The sequence below is a fragment of the Astatotilapia calliptera genome, chromosome 3, assembly GCF_964374335.1.
Source record: "Astatotilapia calliptera chromosome 3, fAstCal68.1, whole genome shotgun sequence".
Lineage (NCBI taxonomy): Eukaryota > Metazoa > Chordata > Actinopteri > Cichliformes > Cichlidae > Astatotilapia > Astatotilapia calliptera.
In genome coordinates, this window is record NC_137424.1 from 1639654 (window position 1) to 1661673 (window position 22020).

A 22020-nucleotide genomic window follows, 5' to 3' on the forward strand; every position below is an offset into this window, starting at 1 on the left:
CTTTAATACAGACACTACAGTGAGCATCACAACCATGTAACATATTTTACACCATGAAACAAACTCTTTCATATCATCATCTGATATATATGTTATATGGAACAGGCCCAGCTCAGGCTGCCTGTGATGCAGCACAGCGCCACCCTGTGGTCATCACTGCACTGGTGACACTACAAACAACAAGTATACAGGATGGACGGTGGGCCTGAGAGATCACACACACTGCTGCTTCTAAAACACCATGAAACAGGAAAATGCTGTGAAAGCACAAAATAATCACAGTTCAAAGAGACAATAGTGACAGAAACAGAGGCTTCACTGGTGCTGAGGGAGAAATCCCAGAGAAGCTTCCTTCCTGCCAGTATACGAGCCCACCAACAGAGACAGGACCAGTTCATCCTCCATCACTTACTGTGGCTCACGTTGCTCTTCTGTTGCTTTGCATCACAGACGCGTCTTTACTGGCTTCTTCTTCTAATTGCACTTAGAAACATGTTGTCTTTAACCTGTCACAGCTGCCCAGATGTTGCTGCTGAGAACATGTGGAGCTGATTCATGTAGTCATGTGTCTGTGAACAGCCAATCACAGGAAGACTTTCAGAAGAAACTCAGAGGAACAGCTGAGATGTGCTGAGTGACACAAGAACTGACAACAAATGTTAAAGTTCAAATGGTGGTTTTGTTTGCAGGGACTGTGAGTGGATGGAGATCCTGGTCCTCCTCAGCTGTGAGTTCTTCCTCTGTCATGAGAACCTCAGGGGGAGAACATGTGCTCACTCTCAGCTGCTTTAACAGGAAAGAAGCTCTTTTAGATCAAAGCTGAGAAACTGTTTGTAACAGCGAACTCTGTCACCTTTCTCTCCTCAGCCTGCTGCTGGACAGGCCCATGAAGCTCTGCTGTAAAGGCTTCCATGTCCCAGGCTTCACCTTTACCTGCTGACCAACGGGAGGCGTGGCCAAAACAGCGATGGGGAGTGGAGCAGCAGGTAGCAGAGGTGAGCCTCTTGTATGCAGCCTGTTATCTGTGGGACCAGGGAGGACGTGACACAGATGTTGCTGATTCAACATCTGTGTGACAGCTGGAGGAGCACAGTCTGCAGGAAACATCTGTGCATGTAGGAGACACCAAGGTTTACATGGTGGAAGCAGACGACTGACTCAAGCAGCCTCACATCACAGGCTGCTGGCTACAAGCACATGACCACAGTGACTGGTTTCACTGGTGTCTGTCCCAGTCTGTGGCAGAGACACAGGAAGTCACAGACAGCCTGCACACAGCGTTTCCTCTGGAGTGTGTTTCACACCCTGTTTGTGTTTCTCACTAACATGTTGTAGTTCTTCCTGCACACAGCAGCACTTTGATCATTTCTCCTGCTTTTCTTCCTTTTCTAGCTTTTATACACTGACAGTAACACAAAACTCCAAAGTCATCATTTGAGGAGCTTCTTAAGAGTTTCTGTGAGTTTAGTGAAGTCAGCCTCTCAACAATAAGTGTGTGTGTGTTGATTATCTAATGTTCAGAGAGGACTGCACTGATGTAGCATCCAGGTGAGCAGCTTATGAGCCAACAGGGGAAATTTAGCTGTATTATTGTTGTTTAAATGTAATAATTTATGATTTCATGTTCCAATATTTCACTTTTCCCAACGTTTGTTATCATTTGGTCTGAAAACCATGACAAACAGCAGTGTTACAGTTGTTAGCATTAGCTGCTATAGAGCACTCAGTCACTGTATTGGTGTTAGCGACATGAACATATCTGAGCTAACTGTGTGTTCCAGATGTGCAGCAAACCCAACTGTCCCTGTGTTTTCCTGCTGTAGACATTATCCCCATGATGCTGACGTCCTCTGGTGGGACGAGCTCACACGTTTATGGATTCAGATGCTAACTGGACCAGACTGGTGTCAACCTTTGTGCTATAGAAGCAAATCAAAGAAGAACCAGTTGAACCTGAGCTGTCTGTAGTGGTGACACCAACACCATGGCAGCCTGCACATGCTGACCCAATCAGAAACCAGCGTTGACGCTGAGCCTCGGCTCTGTCTCAGGAATACCATGAACAGGCAGACCCTCTGCAGCAGGCTGACCTGTGACCTCTGAGACAGAGGGAGGAGTTTGTGTCAGCAGGGGGCGCTGCAGCATCGCCTGAGAGCTTTAAGAACAACAGCAATAAACAGGAAGTGAAAGTCACACTTCTGTTGTTGTGCGTCATCAGCAGACCTCCACCCTCTGCAGGAAGCTGAGATAAGAAGCAGCCAATCACAGAGCAGAGAGCGTGTGACTTCCTGTTCCTGCTGTTACTGTGACAACAGCTCCTGGGACAGAGAGCAGCTTTCTAAAGAGGAAAGATGCTGCTGTCACCCCCGGGTGTCATGTGACCCACCTGATGTACCGATTTAAGACTGTAAGAACAATAATAACAACATGTTTAGTCAGGTGATCCATGCAGAGCAGATCCATGTGACCAAACACAGCTGGATCACATGTTTCCTCTCCTGGAAACAGAAAGCCTTCATGTATAAAGGCTCATGTACCCACTGAGCCCTGCTCTCAGATCTGTGTGGCTTTAACAAACAACAGTTTAAAGTCATGTTTAGCATCTTCTGTCAGTGTGGAAGGTCACACACTTTCCTGAGTGTTGAACCCTGAGTGATGTGTTTACTGTCAGCTAGTTTAAATGCTGTAGGCTGCAGCCGTTGCTCTAACACTATAACTGTAACAGGGCTCAGTGCTGCTTCTAACAGTCTGAGCTGCTTCAGGCTTTATTTGTGAGGAGCACAGCAGCTTACAAACACGTGGCTGGGCCTGGACCCAAAGGAGTGTTTGTTAAAGCCTGCAGTGAATCCAGCAGCAGAATGATGGAAATGCAACACAGCAATGATGAAGAGGAGCAGCATTAAAGCCAAAGTCCAGTTCATACAGTTAGGTCCATAAATCAAATAAGGGAAAATAAAATGTTGTTGGATGCACCTGTCTGCAGCCTTAATGCTCTCTGGTCGCTATGGTAACGCGTAAACATTTCTTTCAAAATAAGACACACGACTACAACACGGGAAAAGACCCAGGGAAACGAAGTTAACGATAAAAACCCTGAAAACCATTGTTGGATTTATATTTTATCATTGTCATTGTTATTGGGGAATATCTAACCATATATGCTTAGAGGTGTAGAACCAATTGTGTAATGATAGTAGTCTTTAAAGACTTTGTGTGACTCCAGAGTGTTCTGGCATTCACACCCACGTCCTGGGATCATGGGAGAGGTGCTACCTTCTTATTGTTTTGTGGTAGGATGTCTGTTTTAGTCTAAGTGCCTTTTGTTTAGATGAACTGCTGGACTTCCAGACCAGCAGGTTTAGGGAAGTCGTTTATGGGGTCACACTCTGACTCCACACACACACACACACACACACACACACACACACACACACACACACACACCCACATAACATACAGACTGGTACCTTTGTTCACGTGTATGTTAATGAACCTATGTATATTCATGTAACCTCAATAAAGAGCAGTGTTACGAGGGAACGGACGAGAGCGACTGTGGTCAAGCGAAGGAACGGCATTGGTCCAGGTCTCTCCCGTGCACGAGAAACATAAAGAACTACTCGTGTCTTGCTTTGCTGTGTAGCTGGATTGAACGATCCAGCGAACAGGTTTATGCTACAAACCTATCAACCATCAATTTCACACCGAGCCTCGACTCTCACGGCCCGGTACCAAATGACTCACGGACCGGTCCGTGACCCGGGGGTTGGGAACCGCTGAGTTAACGCATGAGTAGTTCAGGGCTGCACGTCATTTTCATTGTTAATATCTTTGTGAAAAGCACATTGATGTGAAAATCTTCATGAGAGTCAGAGGCCCTACAACACGATTAAAGATTCATTCAAAAGAAAATCACAAGTTATTATCATCTTCAGAACATTTCATTAAACATTAGAGACAGACTGCTGAGTACATCTCATCTCTATCCAAACAACCTACAGTCCACAAACACATCATGAACCAGTGCTCTGGGCTGTGGTCTGTCCCCAGTTACATGGATCAGCTGGTTCCCTGGAGGTGACTGCTGCTGTGGTTTGGAGTGGATGAATAAACCTGAACTGAATCAGGTGTCCAGTTACTTTTGGTCCCTTTAAACCAGGCTGTCACATGTTCAGGATGTGAAACTCCTCCTCCGTGAAAACGGGTGTGGGTCACAATCAGCCAAGGTTTTGGGTGAACCCATTGTGAGATCTAGCCCCACGCTATCATGTGATTTCCTGTGATCAAATGTCCCAGGATGTGAGTGGGCGTTAAGACGTCCATGTCCCTCTTCAAGCAACTTAAAGAAGTCCAGACGCTTTTCTTTCCAAGCTCCTTCAACAACATCATTCATAGAACAGCTTCCAGCTTCTTTTGCTCGGCTACAGTTTGGATGGATTTGCAGATGCAACAAGACTAAAATGGTTAGGGTCAGGAGGTCAAAGGTCAGAGCTCCTGTGGGTCTGAGGGCGGCCTCACGCTGGAGAAGGATGAAGGAGTCTGACCTGAGCCAGTGTTTGACATGAACACATCAGCACTGCTGTCAGTGAGCCTAACGACAGCCGTTAGCATCATTTCAGTGTTTCAGTCATAAAAACACTTCCTGTCTCTGTGGTGGTTACAGTGACATCATGCAGTTTGTGCTTTGACCTCCAGAGGGCGACAAATCAGCACAGACAGAGAGCTCCATTCAAACTTTGCTGCCATCAGGAATAATTCTTCAAATATAATCATCAGTGTTTGAGCAGTTATGATATCAGGGACAATCTAGACATGTGTGACAATACTGAACATGTCACATGACACACCTCAAACATCATGTGATCCACTCTCAGTCTGCACTTTCATTCATGACTTCAACAGGTTGAAATGAGCTTTGAAGAAACATCAGTTCAGTGCTGAAACATTTAAACGCTGCAGGAAGAACAACAACAAAGTGATGACGGATGTTTGTGCTTCAAACAGGAAAACCAGCAGAAATAAATCACAGCCTGCCAGAGGTTTGGAGTTTCCCAGGTGCAACTGAACGCAGCACAGTGTCCCAATGCTCCTTATTGTCCTCAAACGTCTCTTTGGGTGTTTCCTTCCTGCTCAAAGTTTACTTTCACTTCCTGAACTTCGTGCAGTGGAGCTTGTTGTTGGTGTGTGAAGAAACTGTAAGTTTGCTTTGTTTCCTCCTTTAACAGTTTGTCTTTAGGAACTTTACTGTTTGTTCAGCTCGTGTTTGATTTCTTCACACAACAAACTGTGTGTGTTTGTATTTCCGGTCTCTCCATTAAAGTCAGTGTGTAATGTTTCCTGGCTAACATCAGCTGTGTGCAGCTTAGTTCAGCACAAATCTGCCGCTCCATAGTTCACGGTAACGGACTCACAGCTGGACCAACGAGGCCGAGTGTGTCCGCCACTCTGAGCTACGTTCGTGTTTGTGTACTTGTAGTTTGTACTTTGAGTTCACTCAGAGCCCACAGAGGACGCAGCGTACGTGATGACGTCACAGCCCTTTACCTCCTTTACTGTCACTGTGATTAATATTTACACACGAGACACCTGCAGAGCTCTGACGCTAAGCTAGCACACAGCTGCTAACACTAAGCTAAAGCTAAGCTAACCTAGAACCCAGAGTGAGTTAAAGCTGAGTAAACACTGACCCCAGACCAGCACCGTGATAAAGTGAGCTGCTGCTGCTGAACTTGAACAGGTAACAAAGTGATGAGCAGTCAGGCTGCAGGTTTCTACCTGTTCATGTTTCTACAGTAGAATCACTTTGAAGTGTCTTTGTGCTGTTTCATCTTTGATTTGTGTTCATAAACACTCAGAGAAACATCACGTGACCTCATCAGGATCTGTGTTGGTGTGTGGGGCTGTACCTCAGCTTTATGTTGTTACATGCTCATTTGTTCATTTTAACATCAAAGTAATGTTATGAGGAGTAATGAAGTAACGTACTCCATTACTTTTAATCAAAGTGTTCTGTGTAATATGTGTAATAATGACTGTTTTGAGTAATGACCAACACTGATCACAACAAAGAGGAAATGCCTCCAACATGCACAAACATTTGAGCCACAACATGCAGTTAATGTGCACAAATGTCTTTGATATGCTGCTCAGTGATGGTGGTGACTGTCAGAGCAGAGCTACTGAGAATCAATAAGTAATATCAATGATGGGATCAGAATCACTAAATTCTTCTCATCCCTGTCAGTATCATACATGTGCTGTATAATGTGATAAATGTAGAGGTGCTGGCTGTTCTCTCACTCTGCTGTTTAGCTGTAAAGGACGCCTCCCTGCCTTTGTCTCATTCATGACCTTTAATAGTCTCTTCTAACATGCAGAGATCTGTATGATCTGTTTCATAGAGTCTAACCAGCCTGTACAGGTAACAACAACAGTCACTGCATCACTGACACACAAACGTCATCTCTGTCAATAACAACATTCATACATGGAATAAAAACACATCAGTGGATCATTGCTGGAGCTGATGTTTGTGCTCCTGGTGCAAAGGCTCTCAGTTTCCTCCTTGAAATAACATCAGTGGTGGGTCAGCGACATGCTTTCTTTCCCTCTCAGGTTTAAATATCTGGGACTCTCCACCGTTTGGTTTTACAGCTGAAGAAGCTTCTCAGATGAAACGTCTTCCAGAAACTTAAAGACGTCTCTTTTCTCTCCAAGCTCCTTAGATCACATGACCTGGATGACTGAACCTACAGACATATTGACCTGGTTTCATGGTCACATGACAGGTCAGAGGTCAGCGACTGTAACTCAGTTCCTCCTGTTAATGTGAACTCACTGAGTGTTTGTGGTTTACCTCTCAGACTGACTGAAGATGATGATGGAGGAAGAGGAGGACAGAGCAGAGTCTGCAGGGTCCAGCTGTCCGTCTGTGAGGAGTGACCGGTCCAAAGGTCATAATCCAAACTTCAGTGGTGAACCTGGAGCAACGAGGTCAGAGAGCTGAACTCACTGAGTAACAGAAATAATTCTGCACTGACATTATAATCAGTGTTGACTCTGGTTGATTGTCTGACTGTGTTTGTGAGCTGAGAGGAAATGAAAATGAGTTTGTAACAAAAATCAGTTTTGTCCAGTTTTCCTGTAAAAAGCTGAACTCTAATCTAAGAGGATGTTACTGACAGGAAACAGCTGCATTATCTGCAGTCTGTGTGATCACAGCTGCTTCAATCATGTTTGTGTCTGCAGAGGTCAGAGGTCACAGTCTGCAGGGTCCAGCTGTCCGTCTGTGAGGAGTGACCGGTCCAAAGGTCGACCTCCAGACTTCAGTGGTGAACCTGGAGCAACGAGGTCAGAGAGCTGTGATGACTCCTTTACATGTTTGTGTTTCCTGGATAAATATGACCTGAAACATCCTCAGATTGTTACAAAGATTCATTAAAAAGAAAACAATGAAAGAGAAAAGATCCAAATGTTCGACTTGGTCATTTGCTGTTTGAGGACAGTGATGCTCATATCTGTGGGGAAAGTGTGACCTGAGTGGGTTCATGTTTGTCTTTAAAGAACAGAGCTGCTCTGATTCTCTTTGTGTCTGATCTGTTAAACAGTCTGAGAGGTCACACAGAGACCCAGCAGCTAAAGCCTGGATCATACTGGCTGCTGTTACTCCATCAGGACAACACTGAACCACAGTGGTGTGGATGTAGTGGATAAATCCCACCATACTGATGCTCAGAGTTAACCACAGGGAACAAAACCAGATGTTACCTTCAGATTGTGACCTTTGGAGTGGACGATGCAGATTTCAATAGAGAATAAATGTTGTTGTTTTTCAGCTGTGAAGAAAGAATCTAATTTTCTGAACTTAAGAATTTATGATGCTGGAAACAACATGGAGACTATAACACAACATTTCCACTGTGTTCATAGAATGAATGTAAAACTGTCAGACATTCATTAAATATGCAAAATGTCTACAGAAGCATCAGAGGGTCAGACGTGAAGCACTCAGTGATTTTGATCAAATGACTCATCAGTTATTGATCTGTACTACACTGATCTACCACGTTAGTAAAGCTGGTGTTCTGGTGGTGGAGGGAGACTCGGATCATGTTCTGGTTTTGGAGCAGTGATCTGCTGATGGTTCAGTTTGATGAGCTTCTTCAAAATCATCCCTGACATCACCACTGAAAGGACGTCCATGAAAACAGACTGAAAATTACTGATATGTTCACAATCTGAGAGTTTAAAACTTGACAGACTTGATTCAGATGAAGTTATTTGAGCAGAAACTCCTGGATCTTCATCCTGTGTTGATCTAATCCTTCATGGTTCCTCCACAGAGTGGAGCAGCAGAGCTCAGAGGTTCCCAGTGGTCAGTCTGCCCAGCAGCATCAAACACAGCTGGACTCCATATTTATGGTCTGTACATGTACAACAACTACTGTTACATCTGTTCTGTTCACAGTCATCTCCATGCTGCTCTTTGTAGACCAGTGGATCGTCAGTGTGTCCAACATGGATCTGATGTTTGGCTCCATGATTTCAGTCTGATTGGCTCATTCATAAATATTCTGTTCCAGCTGCTGGAGGACAACATCATCACTTTTGTGAAGAACGAGCTGAAGAAGATCCAGAAGGTTCTGAGTCCAGATTACCCAGAATGCTTAGAGAGTCAGAGGAGCAGCAGCAGAGAGGCGTTTGTGAAGATCACAGTGGACTTCCTGAGGAGAATGAAGCAGGAGGAGCTGGCTGACCGTCTGCAGAGCAGTAAGAGGATTTATCTAAAGATTTAAGCTGCTGGATAAATGAACATTTTCCAGAGATGGAAGATGGAGCAACATGTTTTAAAGATTAGTTCTTTTTGGAATTGAGTGTTTATTTTTCTTCTCATTCAGAGCTTCAAGCTGCAGTTTGTCACCGTAACCTTAAATCCACCCTGAAGAAGAAGTTCCAGTGTGTGTTTGAGGGCATCGCTAAAGCAGGAAACCCAACCCTCCTGAATCAGATCTACACAGAGCTCTACATCACAGAGGGAGGGACTGCAGAGGTCAATGATGAACATGAGGTCAGACAGATTGAAACAGCATCCAGGAAACCAGACAGACCAGAAACAACCATCAGACAAGAAGACATCTTTAAAGCCTCACCTGGAAGAGATGAACCAATCAGAACAGTGCTGACAAAGGGAGTGGCTGGCATTGGGAAAACAGTCTTAACACAGAAACACAGCCTGGACTGGGCTGAAGACAAAGCCAACCAGGACATCCAGTTCATATTTCCATTCACTTTCAGAGAGCTGAATGTGCTGAAAGAGGAAAAGTTCAGCTTGGTGGGACTTGTTCATCACTTCTTTACTGAAACCAAAGAAGCAGGAATCTGCAGCTTTGAAGACTTCCAGGTTGTGTTCATCTTTGATGGTCTGGATGAGTGTCGACTTCCTCTGGACTTCCACAAAACTACAATCCTAACTGACCCTAGAAAGTCCACCTCAGTGGATGTGCTGCTGATAAACCTCATCAGGGGGAAACTGCTTCCCTCTGCTCGCCTCTGGATAACCACACGACCTGCAGCAGCCAATCAGATCCCTCCTAACTGTGTCGGCATGGTGACAGAGGTCAGAGGGTTCACTGACCCACAGAAGGAAGAGTACTTCAGGAAGAGATTCAGAGATGAGGAGCAGGCCAGCAGGATCATCTCCCACATCAAGACATCTCGAAGCCTCCACATCATGTGTCACATCCCAGTCTTCTGCTGGATCACTGCTACAGTTCTGGAGGATGTGCTGGAAACCAGAGAGGGAGGACAGCTGCCCAACACCCTGACTGAGATGTACATCCACTTCCTGGTGGTTCAGGCCAAAGTGAAGAAGGTCAAGTATGATGGAGGAGCTGAGACAGATCCACACTGGAATAAAAAGAACAGGAAGATGATGGAGTCTCTGGGAAAACTGGCTTTTGATCAGCTGCAGAAAGGAAACCTGATCTTCTATGAATCAGACCTGACAGAGTGTGGCATCGATATCAGAGCAGCCTCAGTGTACTCAGGAGTGTTCACACAGATCTTTAAAGAGGAGAGAGGACTGTACCAGGACAAGGTGTTCTGCTTCATCCATCTGAGTGTTCAGGAGTTTCTGGCTGCTCTTCATGTCCATCTGACCTTCATCAACTCTGGACTCAATCTGCTGGAACAACAACAAACAACCTCTACATGGTCTAAACTATTTAACAAACTAAAACTTCAATCTCTCCACCAGAGTGCTGTGAACAAGGCCTTACAGAGTCCAAATGGACACCTGGACTTGTTCCTCCGCTTCCTCCTGGGTCTTTCACTGCAGGCCAATCAGACTCTCCTACGAGGTCTGCTGACACAGACAGGAAGTGGCTCACAGACCAATCAGGAAACAGTCCAGTATATCAAGAAGAAGCTCAGTGAGAATCTGTCTGCAGAGAAAAGCATCAATCTGTTCCACTGTCTGAATGAACTGAATGATTGTTCTCTAGTGGAGGAGATCCAACAGTCCCTGAGATCAGGAAGTCTCTCCACAGATAAACTGTCTCCTGCTCAGTGGTCAGCTCTGGTCTTCATCTTACTGTCATCAGAAGAAGATCTGGATGTGTTTGACCTGAAGAAATACTCTGCTTCAGAGGAGGCTCTTCTGAGGCTGCTGCCAGTGGTCAAAGCCTCCAACAAAGCTCTGTGAGTACATTTGTACTCATGTCTTTACTTTTAACATCCAACTGTGTCAGTAATTTATTTCACCAGGTTTTCTGTCTTTGTATGAATTTGTAAAGTTTTGGGATTTCTCCAATACAACTGTGACCTCTTTAATGCCTCCAGAACTCGAGACGCTGGATTTACCATAAACTCTGATCATCACTGCTGCTGTTATGTTATCAGTCTTTGTTTAAAAACTTAGGCTGCATGTGCCTGATGTTGTGATACTTTATATTCACATGCATGCTCCTAGATACATTTCTACTGCAGGTCTATTTTAGTCACAAATGTTGGTGAAACACTTGCTTTTACATGCATGGTGGGTCCTGCATTAAAGAAAGCATTTGAATTACTCAGTGAATCCTGGCAGCCAGAGAAACATCCTTAGTTCCACTTTAAACTAAACTCTGCTTCGGTCTTCCACAGTGTGTTTGTTGTTTCTTTGTTGTTGTTGGCCTGCTCTCTCCTCTCACTCCAATCTGGTTGCAGCAGATGTTTGTCCCTCCCTGAACCTGCAGACTTGGGTGCAGCACCTCAGTTCATCTTCAGTCTGAAACCAGCTGTTGTAGCTATATCCCCTCAAGCACACCTTCCCTGGTCATCTCTGCTGTGGTTGCTATAAAATTTAATCTTGATTTAAAAAAAAGAACAAAAAAACCTCAAGTCAGACTTGATGCCATTTGTTGGCAGCATGGTGCCTGTTTGTCTTTGATGATAAACTGCAGCACAGTCTAAAGCAAACCTTCTGACTTTATTGACTTTATGCATGTATATATTCTTCCTGTTCACCTTGGACACACAACAGCTCTCTGTTTGTTGTGATTGGATCTAGAACAGCCAACATATCCTAATCTAGATGATTTCTAAGGTGGTATCTGGGAGGAAAAGTTAAAATCAGCTTGGATGGCCTGTACTGTATGATGGCCTTGGTTGCACCACATTGATGGCCATGCAGGGTGGTTCACTACTTGGGCAAGAAGACCGAGGAGTGAGCCACCCTTGGTCAAAGCTTGGTCATTCAAGCTCACTGTTTTCCCCTTGTTGGTTGATGATAGTATTTTTTTTTTTTGACTTATAGTCATCATTGTCTCCAAATTAACTCACACACTGCTGACTGCTGTAGCTTACCTGGCTGAGCAGGTGACCCATGCACTGAAGGTTAGAGTCGTGACTCCAGGGCCTGGTTTGAGTCTGCCCATGACCATTTCCTGTGTGTTATTCTCCTCACTTCTCCCTCCCTTCCTGTCTTCTTTGTCCTATACAGTGAAGACAAAAGGCCTCAAGTTGTGAAAACTCTTCCCCTTCATCATCTTCCATCTCTCTCATCTAAAATCTCCAGTATTCTCTGAGTAGAGAATCTTTTCACAATCTTGAATGATAAGGATCCAAGTGGGTAAAGTTATTTATTTGTTGTGTTCCTATTTGCAGCTGGGATAGATTAAGAAAAACTATCGGCTGCCCAAATTACATCCAGTTTAGAAGACAAACATTGAGTGAAGTGTTTGTTTCATCATCCTTCACAACTCATCAACCAGGTGTCACAAACTTCAGCAGAACAGTACAAAGCATGTCATACTGGATGGCTGCAACAACCAGAGTTTTACCTACCTTTGGTATTTCTTGACAGCATGAGCGTAATATTTACTGAACAGAGTCGTCTTCTGTAATCTTTTCAGATTCAGATTCAGAACACTGTATTTATTTTCAAGGGGCAATTAGGATACTGAGCATTCCAACCGTACATACAATACACAAACATCACATTGGGGAGACAGGTCAGGCTAGGTAGCTGGCCGGTCAGCCGCTAGAGCAGCGACCCGGAACCGAACAGCAGAAAATGCACAACATCAGGAAAGATGAGGAGAAAAAAGAACTCCTCCCAGACTGAGCTCCAACAGGGAGATCAGTTTGAGAACAGACAAAAAAAATGACCTTAGCGCAGAACACATGAAAACTCTTAATGCACCATAGAAACACATGACAAGCAACAGGGATGGGTAAAAGGTGAGAGACAGCCGGTGTAGACAGCGCACCCGGGCCTGCAGCATTTGCGCTGGTCCCCTCGACCCACCGTCTGCACCGGGAGGGGATAAGCATGCTTAGGATGGGAAGGAACAGTCTAAACACCGTCTGTTATCAGGGTGAGATTTGTTATGTTCAGCTCCAGCCTTGAGACCACAACTGGCACCGGTATGTTACCCGCATGAGCTGATGGTGGCTTTCTTTGGTGTGAACAACTGCATGTCAATTTCACAGCTGATCTAACAGTCCGTCACTCGTCTCTCAATCTCCCGTTGGAGAGCCACGAGCTTCTCCGAGAGGTTATTGGTTTTGCGCTCAAAGAGCAAAGTCTGAGAACTCATGACCACCATGAGCTTCTTCAAGATCTTATCCGTTCTGCGTTCAATGAGCCCATTTTGAGAACTCACGACCCGTCTCATTGTTTCAGTCACAGCGGGCAGCCTTGTGGGGTTTTGATCAGCTGATTCCGCTTTCTTTAATCTTCAGTAAGCCAGGGCCAAGCCAGCTCAGATCAGCAAGAACCCTTTGCTGCTGTGAATGTCCATGCTGCTATATTTCAGGATCAGGCTCTAAATGTACAAATGGATCTGAGAAGATTTCCAATCATGTTTCTACTAGATTTACAGTTTGTTTTCATGTCTTCTGACTCAGATGGTGGAGCAGGTGGAGCTTGCAAGGAGTAAGTGCTGCTATAGAAGAAGAGTTGTGTTTTAATGAAGCTATTTAGTTAACCAATAATTGTATTGCATACTGGCATTAAAAATGTTTCATTTTACTGATTTAATTGTTTGTTTGTTTTCTTCCAGACTGAGTGGCTGTAACCTCTCAGAGAGAAGCTGTGATGCTCTGTCCTCAGTTCTCAACTCCCAGTCCTCTAGTCTGAAAGAGCTGGACCTGAGTAACAATGACCTGCGGGATTCAGGAGTAAAGCTTCTGTCTGCTGCACTGCAGAGTCCACATTGTACACTGGAAACTCTCAGGTCAGGATCCAAACATATCATTAAATGATATTATTGTATAAACAACCAAGCTTTATAGAATTGGCAGGTGAACTTTTCTTTGTCTTTGGATTGCTTAGGAGATTCTTAATTACTGTCTGAACATTTTTTTACAGTCACATATTTTGTTTTAATGGTCAAACAGAATTATAGTTCAGTTCAATGAGCAGGTAGCTGTGAGATTCATAATAATGAGGTATATTTGTATTAAAGATGACTAAACTTGAACAGTAGCTGTGAGTTACTTTGTTTACTCATGTGTGCTGATGTTGTGAGTAATTTAAAGCTGAAGTAAACTTGTAATGAGTTTAATAGAGTTTCTAAAGTAAGTGTACTTGGAGATATTTATGTGTTTACTAAAGTCCAGGAGCAGGAGGCTGTGTGTAGCATAGAGGAACCCAGACCTCAGCTTTGTCTCCTGGTTTCTGTTGCTGCTGTTACAGTTTCCCCTCATCGTTCCTTCAACAGTCTCCTCACTGTAACAAATCAAAGTGTTACTGTATAGATTCACGTCTGAATGTTGCCATGTGCTATTAAAACTGAAAGCGATGTTTCATACACCCACGTGGTTCAGTCACACAGTAACTGATGGTAAATAATGTTTGTGTTGAGCACATCGTACAGGTCAGCTGCTCCACACAGATCTCAGGTTTACATGCTGGAACATGAAGGATAAACCTCACTTCCTCTTTGTTTCATACAGATGTGACATGAACAATAACACATTCATGAAATCCTTTTAGGAACACAAACACTATTGTAGCTGGAGAATATATTTGAATGTAGGATAATGTAGGGGATCATAAACAACAGTAAGAACTAACCACCACCTCACCATTTGGGTTGGTAGCTGCATGTTGACGGACAAAGTGTGGACTTTATACAAGTTTTTAAATTGTGTTGATCGGCCACGTAAAACCAGAGTTATGATAAAATATCTGCAATGTTTGGTTTTCTTCCTGAATACTATCGTTTTTTATAACAACGATAGTATTCAGTATTTATTGCAACAAACTTTGTTGTTTGCAAAACTCAGTTACTTTTTTGAAGAAGTAACTATATAATTAATTGCCCAACATTGGTCATTATATCCTGTATTTTGCAGACAGAGTTACAGACTCTCTCCCAGACCACAGACTCATAATACAAGTCAGAGCTTTATAAGAATAGAAAAAATAAAGTTGTGTTTTCAAAATTGGAGTTCAAGTTATTTTTACTTCATATAGTGTTAACATGCTACAGGTCATGAACAAGGTTGTTTTTAATTTTCATTGTAAGTGGGCTAAAGCAGTTAATTAAAAGTAGTCTAACATAAATGTAAATGCCGTAATTTGATTACTTTAATAAACCATGTAACTTGGATGGATAAGATGCTGGCGTGACCACAGTGCACACGTCTGCTGTTGCTCACAGTGGTCCAAGGGACGCTCAGGGAGTTTGTGTTCGCTGAGACTCATGAAACTTTAGAGGGAACATTGGCGGTGACTGGCAGGGAAAAGGGGAATGATAAGACTTACTGTAAATATAATTATGTATGTATGTATGTATTGAAAAAGGAACAACTAAAATGTTCCAGCTGAAAAAATGAAATCAGTTTCAGTTTATGAGCTCTGTTTGTTTTCTTTACAATTCCAACCTTTTATTTTGAAATGAGCTGCTCATTCCTGTTTAGAGTTGATGAGCTGATGTGGGTGAGAGGACTCAGGCAGCCTGACAGAGTTCATGTCCAGGTCTTCCCTGCTTGTCCTGATATACATAAACATGAGTATCCTTGCAGGTCAGATCTCATCTGTCACACCTGTTAGTGCAGCTCTCCTCTAGATTGTAGTGCTTGTTAAACTAGGATGATTTTAGGAGCCTGGACCGCAGATCTAAGGGAAGATATGACTTGGAAAGACTAAACCAACCTATTAGAGGTGTTCGCACTAACATAGATAAATACTCAGATTTACACCTTTAGTGTCTCACAAAGGGTTGAAAAGTGAATGTGCACAGAGAGGTTGGTGGTGAGACGGGCACTTCCAGCACTGTAGATGTGATCCAGATTCTTTTTAACCCTTTAAGACCTACCATAGAACCAAGTCCGCCAGAGCTTATATTATATTTTTACATGCTGTGGAGCCATTTTTGGGAGCATTTCAAGTTGCTATACATCAATACAACCATTATAGCCCAGATTTTAATAATATGTATTCATTAAGTGCATAGTAATTACATAAATTGCAAAAAAGTGCAATAAACTACAAAAAAATTGAAAATCGTTTTTGATTTTTTAACATATATTTGTAGTTAGAGAAATTTAAGAGGCTTATCCCTCAAAACTGTAAATACAAAAAAGTTGCACAAAATAGTTTCCCACCACAGGAAATTTATTTTGAGTGTCTTCATAGTTTTATTTTTGAAATACACCAATTTTTATACACTGCAGGAAAAACGAAAATAAATATTATACTGCAAATTTGCAAAAAAGCAGCATATGCATCAAAATAAACTATTTCCAGCAGTGCAATATGAGTCCTAAGCATCCCAGAAACGACACAGAAAGTCATAAAGTCAAAGATAACTTTTAAAAAGAGCAGTATAGGCCCTGAGGCCCTGATCGCAAAAAAGACTACATTTCCGCGAAAATGACGTCACTTCCGGTTTCGGCCAGGTAATGGCGGAAATGCAAAAGTTCGCGCTGACGTCTATTCCAACGTAGGAAGTGTTTTGAACAGCTGATCGGACCGGCAAAGCGTGTTTCTGGAATATTATGTTTTTGTTCCTGCAAGCGCTTTTTATGCAGTTTTTGCAAAGCTTTATGTGGAAGGAAACCGTGACCTAGGACAAGCTGATGGCACAATATGTAAGTACAACTCCTCCGGTTTCATATGCAAAAAAATTTTTTGCGCTAGCTTACGTGGTTGCAGTGCTACCGGGATTTAAAAATAGTTATGCATAACAGAGCGTTCCCGCTCCGATCGGCTCTAAAGGGTTAAAAAGGAGAACTCTGCAAGGTTTCTGCAAGGAAACCTGCAAGTTACAAGTACGAATTTTGACCCTATTTTTCTTCCTTTCATCTGATTGGTCAATGTCATGTCAATTACAAGTACGAATTTTGACCCTATTTTTCTTCCTTTCATCTGATTGGTCAATGTCATGTCAATCACAAATGTAACTATCCAATCAGAGAACAGATGGGTTTGGCTGTCGGAGGGGCACTTTTTTGACCTGACGTTCCCGTCACAAGTGTCTTCTAAGTGAAGCTACCAGGTTCAGGTCCAGCTCTGTTTATCTGGAGCTGCAGTAAATGATCCGTCCTCACAAAGCAACACAGACACCAGATATGCAAACACAGCATCATACAACACAACCAAGAGATCCAAAGAATTATCTCTGCATTTCTGTGGCTGATGCTGCTGGAACGAAGCTGTTTGAAACCTTGTTGTTCTGCACTTTGGGACCTGAAGAGGAACCTGAACCTCTGTGCAGAGGGTTCAACTCTGAGGATTCCTGTTCAGTTTTTTTTATTTCACACGGCAAAACTTGACAACTTTATGATAAATGTACGACTTCAATGTGAAAAATTCATTTTTTTCTCTTGTTTGTTTGAAGCTGCTTCCTGTTGGCTTCAGCTGTTTGGAGTTTCCATTTTCTAAACTTCTACATTCTGAACCTTCTTCAGCTCTGAACAGATGATGAAACACTGAATGATTTCAAGCTCATACTTTGTCTAATAAACTTACATCTTTCATTTTTTATTCAGATTGAAGGACTGTGATTTGTCAGAGATCAGCTGTGATTATCTGGCAGCAGCACTGAAGTCCAACCCCTCCCATCTGAGAGAGCTGGACCTGAGTAACAATAACAACCTGCAGGATCCAGGAGTGAAGCATCTGTGTGGTTTCCTGGAGAGTCCAGGATGTGGACTTGAAACTCTGAGGTCAGTCAGCATGTTTTAGTTGTGCTGAGATGAATAGGATGTGTAGCTTCTTCCTCACAGTTCTAAGTATCAGACACAACAATGAATAATCCACAGCTGACTGTCTTTAGCAGGTCAAAGGTCACGGCACACAGCAGACAGTGGGAAATATTATAATTCTGATCATTTATCAGCACATATCCATATGTATAAAAACAAAGCTGACACTGTGAGACTTGATCAGAGGTGTGATCATCACAGCAGAGGCCTTCGTGTCAAAGTCACTGAGGATCAAACAGAAACACATGAAGCAGATTTTCCTCTTCTGGCTTTTTATAGCAGATAACCTTCAAAATCTTCTGCAGTCAATCAAAAACTGAAGCAAACCATGAATCAACATGTGAACATGAGCTGATGCTGCTGAAGTGAAGCAAAGTTACAGAGGTTTGATTACAGACACAGCTGAGAGTTTGTAATCTGTCATCATTTTAAAAGGTTTAAATTTCTTCAGTATTGAACAGCAGAAATGAGGCTTTGTTTTCGGAGGCCGACAGCAGTGGACACAACAGCAGACTGGTGCGTAATAAGCAGTGAATAATGCAGGAAACAGATTTTTGAAGGTAAACTGTTCTTGAAGTACACTGAGAGAGAGAGAGCTGTGCAGGAAGTAAACGTCAAAGTCAGAGAGAATTCATGACGATGTTCATCAAACGTAAAGCAGAGTTTGGATCTTCTTCTGCTGCTGGTTCAGTCAGTTTTGGTTGGAGACAGATGAAACCTGCAGCTTCAGGATCTGTGAGCTGTCCACTTTCAGCCCCGACGGCGTGTCCGTGTACGTGCCGTCGAGTGAACGATCCACGCTCTGTGTTTCAAATTCAATTCAAATTTTTATTTGTTACGTACACAGTCATACACAGTACGATATGTAGTGAAATGCTTGGACAACTGCTCGTGACCTAAAGAGAACAAAAAAGGAAAAGGCTATGAATAAGATAGGAAATAAATATGAAAAATTAAAAAGGGTAAATTTAACTAGGAAGGAATAAAATATAAATTAAGGTTAAAAATGAAATAACTGTACAACAAAATACACAATATAGAACTATATAAGAATGTATGAACAAAATACACAAGAAGTATAAATAAATATATACACAATAACAGCAGCAGTGATTTAAGTGATGAAGTGAAAACAATGTCCAGAAAGTCCAGTGTGTGTGTAAGAACCATATGTGTGGGTCAGTACTGTGTGGTGGTGTGATTGAGAGACCGTATCGCCTGCGGGAAGAAGCTCCTCCTCAGTCTCTCTGTGTTGGTCTTCAGGGAGCGGAATCGCTTTCCTGACCTCAGCAGAGAGAACAGTCTGTTGTTGGGATGGCTGAGGTCCTTCACCATCTTCCTGGCCTTGGTCCAGCACCGCCTGCTGTAGATTGAGTGCAGGTCAGGGAGCTCGGAGCGGATGGTGCGCTCAGCTGACCGCACAACCCTCTGTAGAGCTCGTCTGTCCTGCATGGTGCTGTTCCCGAACCAGGTTAAGATGTTTCCCGTCAGGATGCTCTCTATGGTGCAGGAGTAAAAGTTCCTGAGCACCTTGGAGGGCAGTTGGAAGTCTCTCAAGCGTCTGAGGTGGTAGAGACGCTGACGGGCCTTTTTCACCACGGAGTTGATGTGACAGGACCATGACAGGTCCTGCGTGATGTGAACTCCGAGGTATTTGAAGCTGTCCACTCTCTCCACTGGGCACTCGTTGATGACAGGGGTCTGGTAGTTCCTCTCCTGCTTAGTGCTGAAGTCCACTATCAGCTCCTTTGTCTTACTGACGTTTAGAAGGAGGTTGTTCCTCTGGCACCAGTTCTCCAGATTCCTAATCTCCTTCAGGTAGGCCGTCTCGTTGTTATCAGAGATCAGGCCCACCACGACGGTGTCGTCAGCAAACTTTCCATCTTTGTGTGTTTAGCTGCTCTCATTTACTGTTTTATCTGTTTGTTGTTGAAATACTTTTGGGAGCTTTAACCTGAGATTCTGGCAAAATACATTTATATGAAAAATCGATTCAGGATTGAATGAATCAACATCGCTTTATTCAAATTAAAACCATTTAAATAGGAAAATCCATTTTTTTACACCCGCCTCTAATGCTGGGTAATGTCAGCTGGTCCATGTGCAGCTGGCTGTGAGGCTCAGGGAGCATCTACAAAGTGCAACACTGAAAGAACATCATCCATAAATATTGAGTAATAACTGGACTCTCATACAGCGAGACTCAAATGCCTTTAAACATCAGCTTATCCTGCTGATCCAAGTCCAACACTGAGTTTGTAAAAACATGTTTGTCAATCATTTTGTTTGGTTTCTGAGGAAAATGATTCAATAACTTGCTGCTAATACACAACATTTCATCATATTTCCTCATAATCCTCTTCTGTCTGACTATTTGATCCCATTTGAATTTGCAATAAAGGATCCACAGATTTTGGTGACAATAATGACAGTAGATGTTTGTGTGAAAGTGCTGGAAGCAAATTAGTGTGTGATGTTCTTTCAGTGTTGCACTTTGTAGACGCTCCCTGAGCACTGGTCTCACAGCCAGCTGCACATAGAGACCAGTGTTGTTAGTCCAGGTCAGAAGATGACTTGTTGGAATGAAAATGAGCTTGTAGTTTGTCTGCTTTAATAATGTGACTGGAAAAAGGTGTTGGACTTCAAATATGTCCATTTCTGTCACACTTCACCTTTAAAAGTGAAGCCTTGTTGTTCCTGGAAGGAAAAACACGACTTTTTCAAGTCTTTTTCCTGTTTTTATGAGAAATGTACGACTTTAATGTGAAACATTCAGAGTTTTTTCTCTTGTTGTGTTTGTTTGAAGCTGCTTCCTGTTGGCTTCAGCTGTTTGGAGTTTCCATTTTCTAAACTTCTACATTCTGAACCTTCTTCAGCTCTGAACAGATGATGAAACACTGAATGATTTCAAGCTCACACTTTGTCTAATAAACTTACATCTTTCATTTTTTATTCAGATTGAAGGACTGTGGTTTGTCAGAGATCAGCTGTGATTATCTGGCAGCAGCACTGAAGTCCAACCCCTCGTATCCCAGAGTGCTGGACCTGAGTGTAGACTGCAACAACCTGCAGGATTCAGGAGTGAAGCAGCTGTGTGTTCTTCTGGAGAATCCACGATGCCGATTTAAAACTCTGAGGTCAGTCACATGTTTTAGTTGTGCTGAGATGAATATGATGTGAAAGTTGTGCTGACACTGTGGATCAGTAGGCCCACACACCTCTATACAGGAAGTCTGGTTCTACTCTTTGTAGAACTTCTGATCCATGATCCTCTGAGTCTGACTCAGTAGATAATGCAGAGTTCTGAGCTGATGTGGGTGAGAGGACTCGGGCAGCCTGACAGAGTTGATGTCCAGGTCTTCCCTGCTTGTCCTGATATACATAAACATGAGTATCCTTGCAGGTCAGATCTCATCAGTCACACCTGTTAGTGCAGCTCTCCTCTAGATTGTAGTGCTTGTAAAACTAGGATGATTTTAGGAGCCTGGACCGCAGATCTAAGGGAAGATATGACTTGGAAAGACTAAACCAACCTATTAGAGGTGTTCGCACTAACATAGATAAATACTCAGATTTACACCTTTAGTGTCTCACAAAGGGTTGAAAAGTGAATGTGCACAGAGAGGTTGGTGGTGAGACGGGCACTTCCAGCACTGTAGATGTGATCCAGCTCAGTGTTCATGGAAATAATCCGGAGAGCAGGATTCCTTGATGAATGTCACATCTTCTTAAAGTTATAATCCACAGGGAAAACTGTGAAACTGTCGATCTGATATCTACTCAACCAATCAGGTGTTTACATGCCCTTCACTGATCTCCAGCCCCACCTTATTATCAGTTTCTCTCTTTTACATCTGAATTATCTTCACTTCACATTTCAGTCAGTTCAGATTTCATTAGCACGTTCACTTTAGCATAATCCATTTTAATCCAAACACCTTTCTCTTTAAACTCTGTTTGTCAGTCACAGTATATCCAGTACAATCCTCTTTTTCACTGCGTCACACACATTCAGAGATCAGAGTGTCCTGTGTGTGCTCTCATTCACTCACATTCACTCTCATATGGCTGAAGTCTGTTTGTACACAGGCTAATCTGGGACTCTCCACCATTTGACACTAGAAATAAAGAAGCTTCTTGGATGAGAGGTGAAAGGCGAAACGTCTTCAAAAAACTTAAGGAAGTCCAGATGCCTTTTTTTCTAAGATCTTTAGATGACTGCGAATCTTCACAAACACCTCATCAGTGGGACTCTCAGAGCTACCAGCCCTTTGCTACAATCACAAAGCTCGTCATTGAAATCAATGATATCAAAGCTGGAAT

The 22020-nt window shown here is 43.0% G+C and overlaps 1 protein-coding gene and 1 long non-coding RNA gene across 2 annotated transcripts in view; both read left to right on the plus strand.

Annotated features, from left to right (window-relative positions):
- Window positions 1-3931: 3931 nt before the first annotated feature.
- On the plus strand, window positions 3932-7464 carry LOC145424049 (uncharacterized). The gene is made up of 2 exons (XR_013905002.1): window positions 3932-5195; window positions 6864-7464. It is a non-coding gene; the product is annotated as an uncharacterized LOC145424049 (long non-coding RNA).
- Window positions 7465-8589: 1125 nt separating this feature from the next.
- LOC145423735 (NACHT, LRR and PYD domains-containing protein 12-like) overlaps window positions 8590-22020 on the plus strand; it is a 79041-nt gene continuing 65610 nt past the window's right edge. Inside the window, exons 1-3 of the mRNA XM_080296492.1 lie at window positions 8590-10698; window positions 13545-13718; window positions 17482-17658. Coding sequence (XP_080152618.1) covers window positions 9605-10698; window positions 13545-13718; window positions 17482-17658 — 1445 coding nt within the window. The 5' untranslated portion in view covers window positions 8590-9604. The remainder of the gene's footprint in view (window positions 10699-13544; window positions 13719-17481; window positions 17659-22020) is intronic.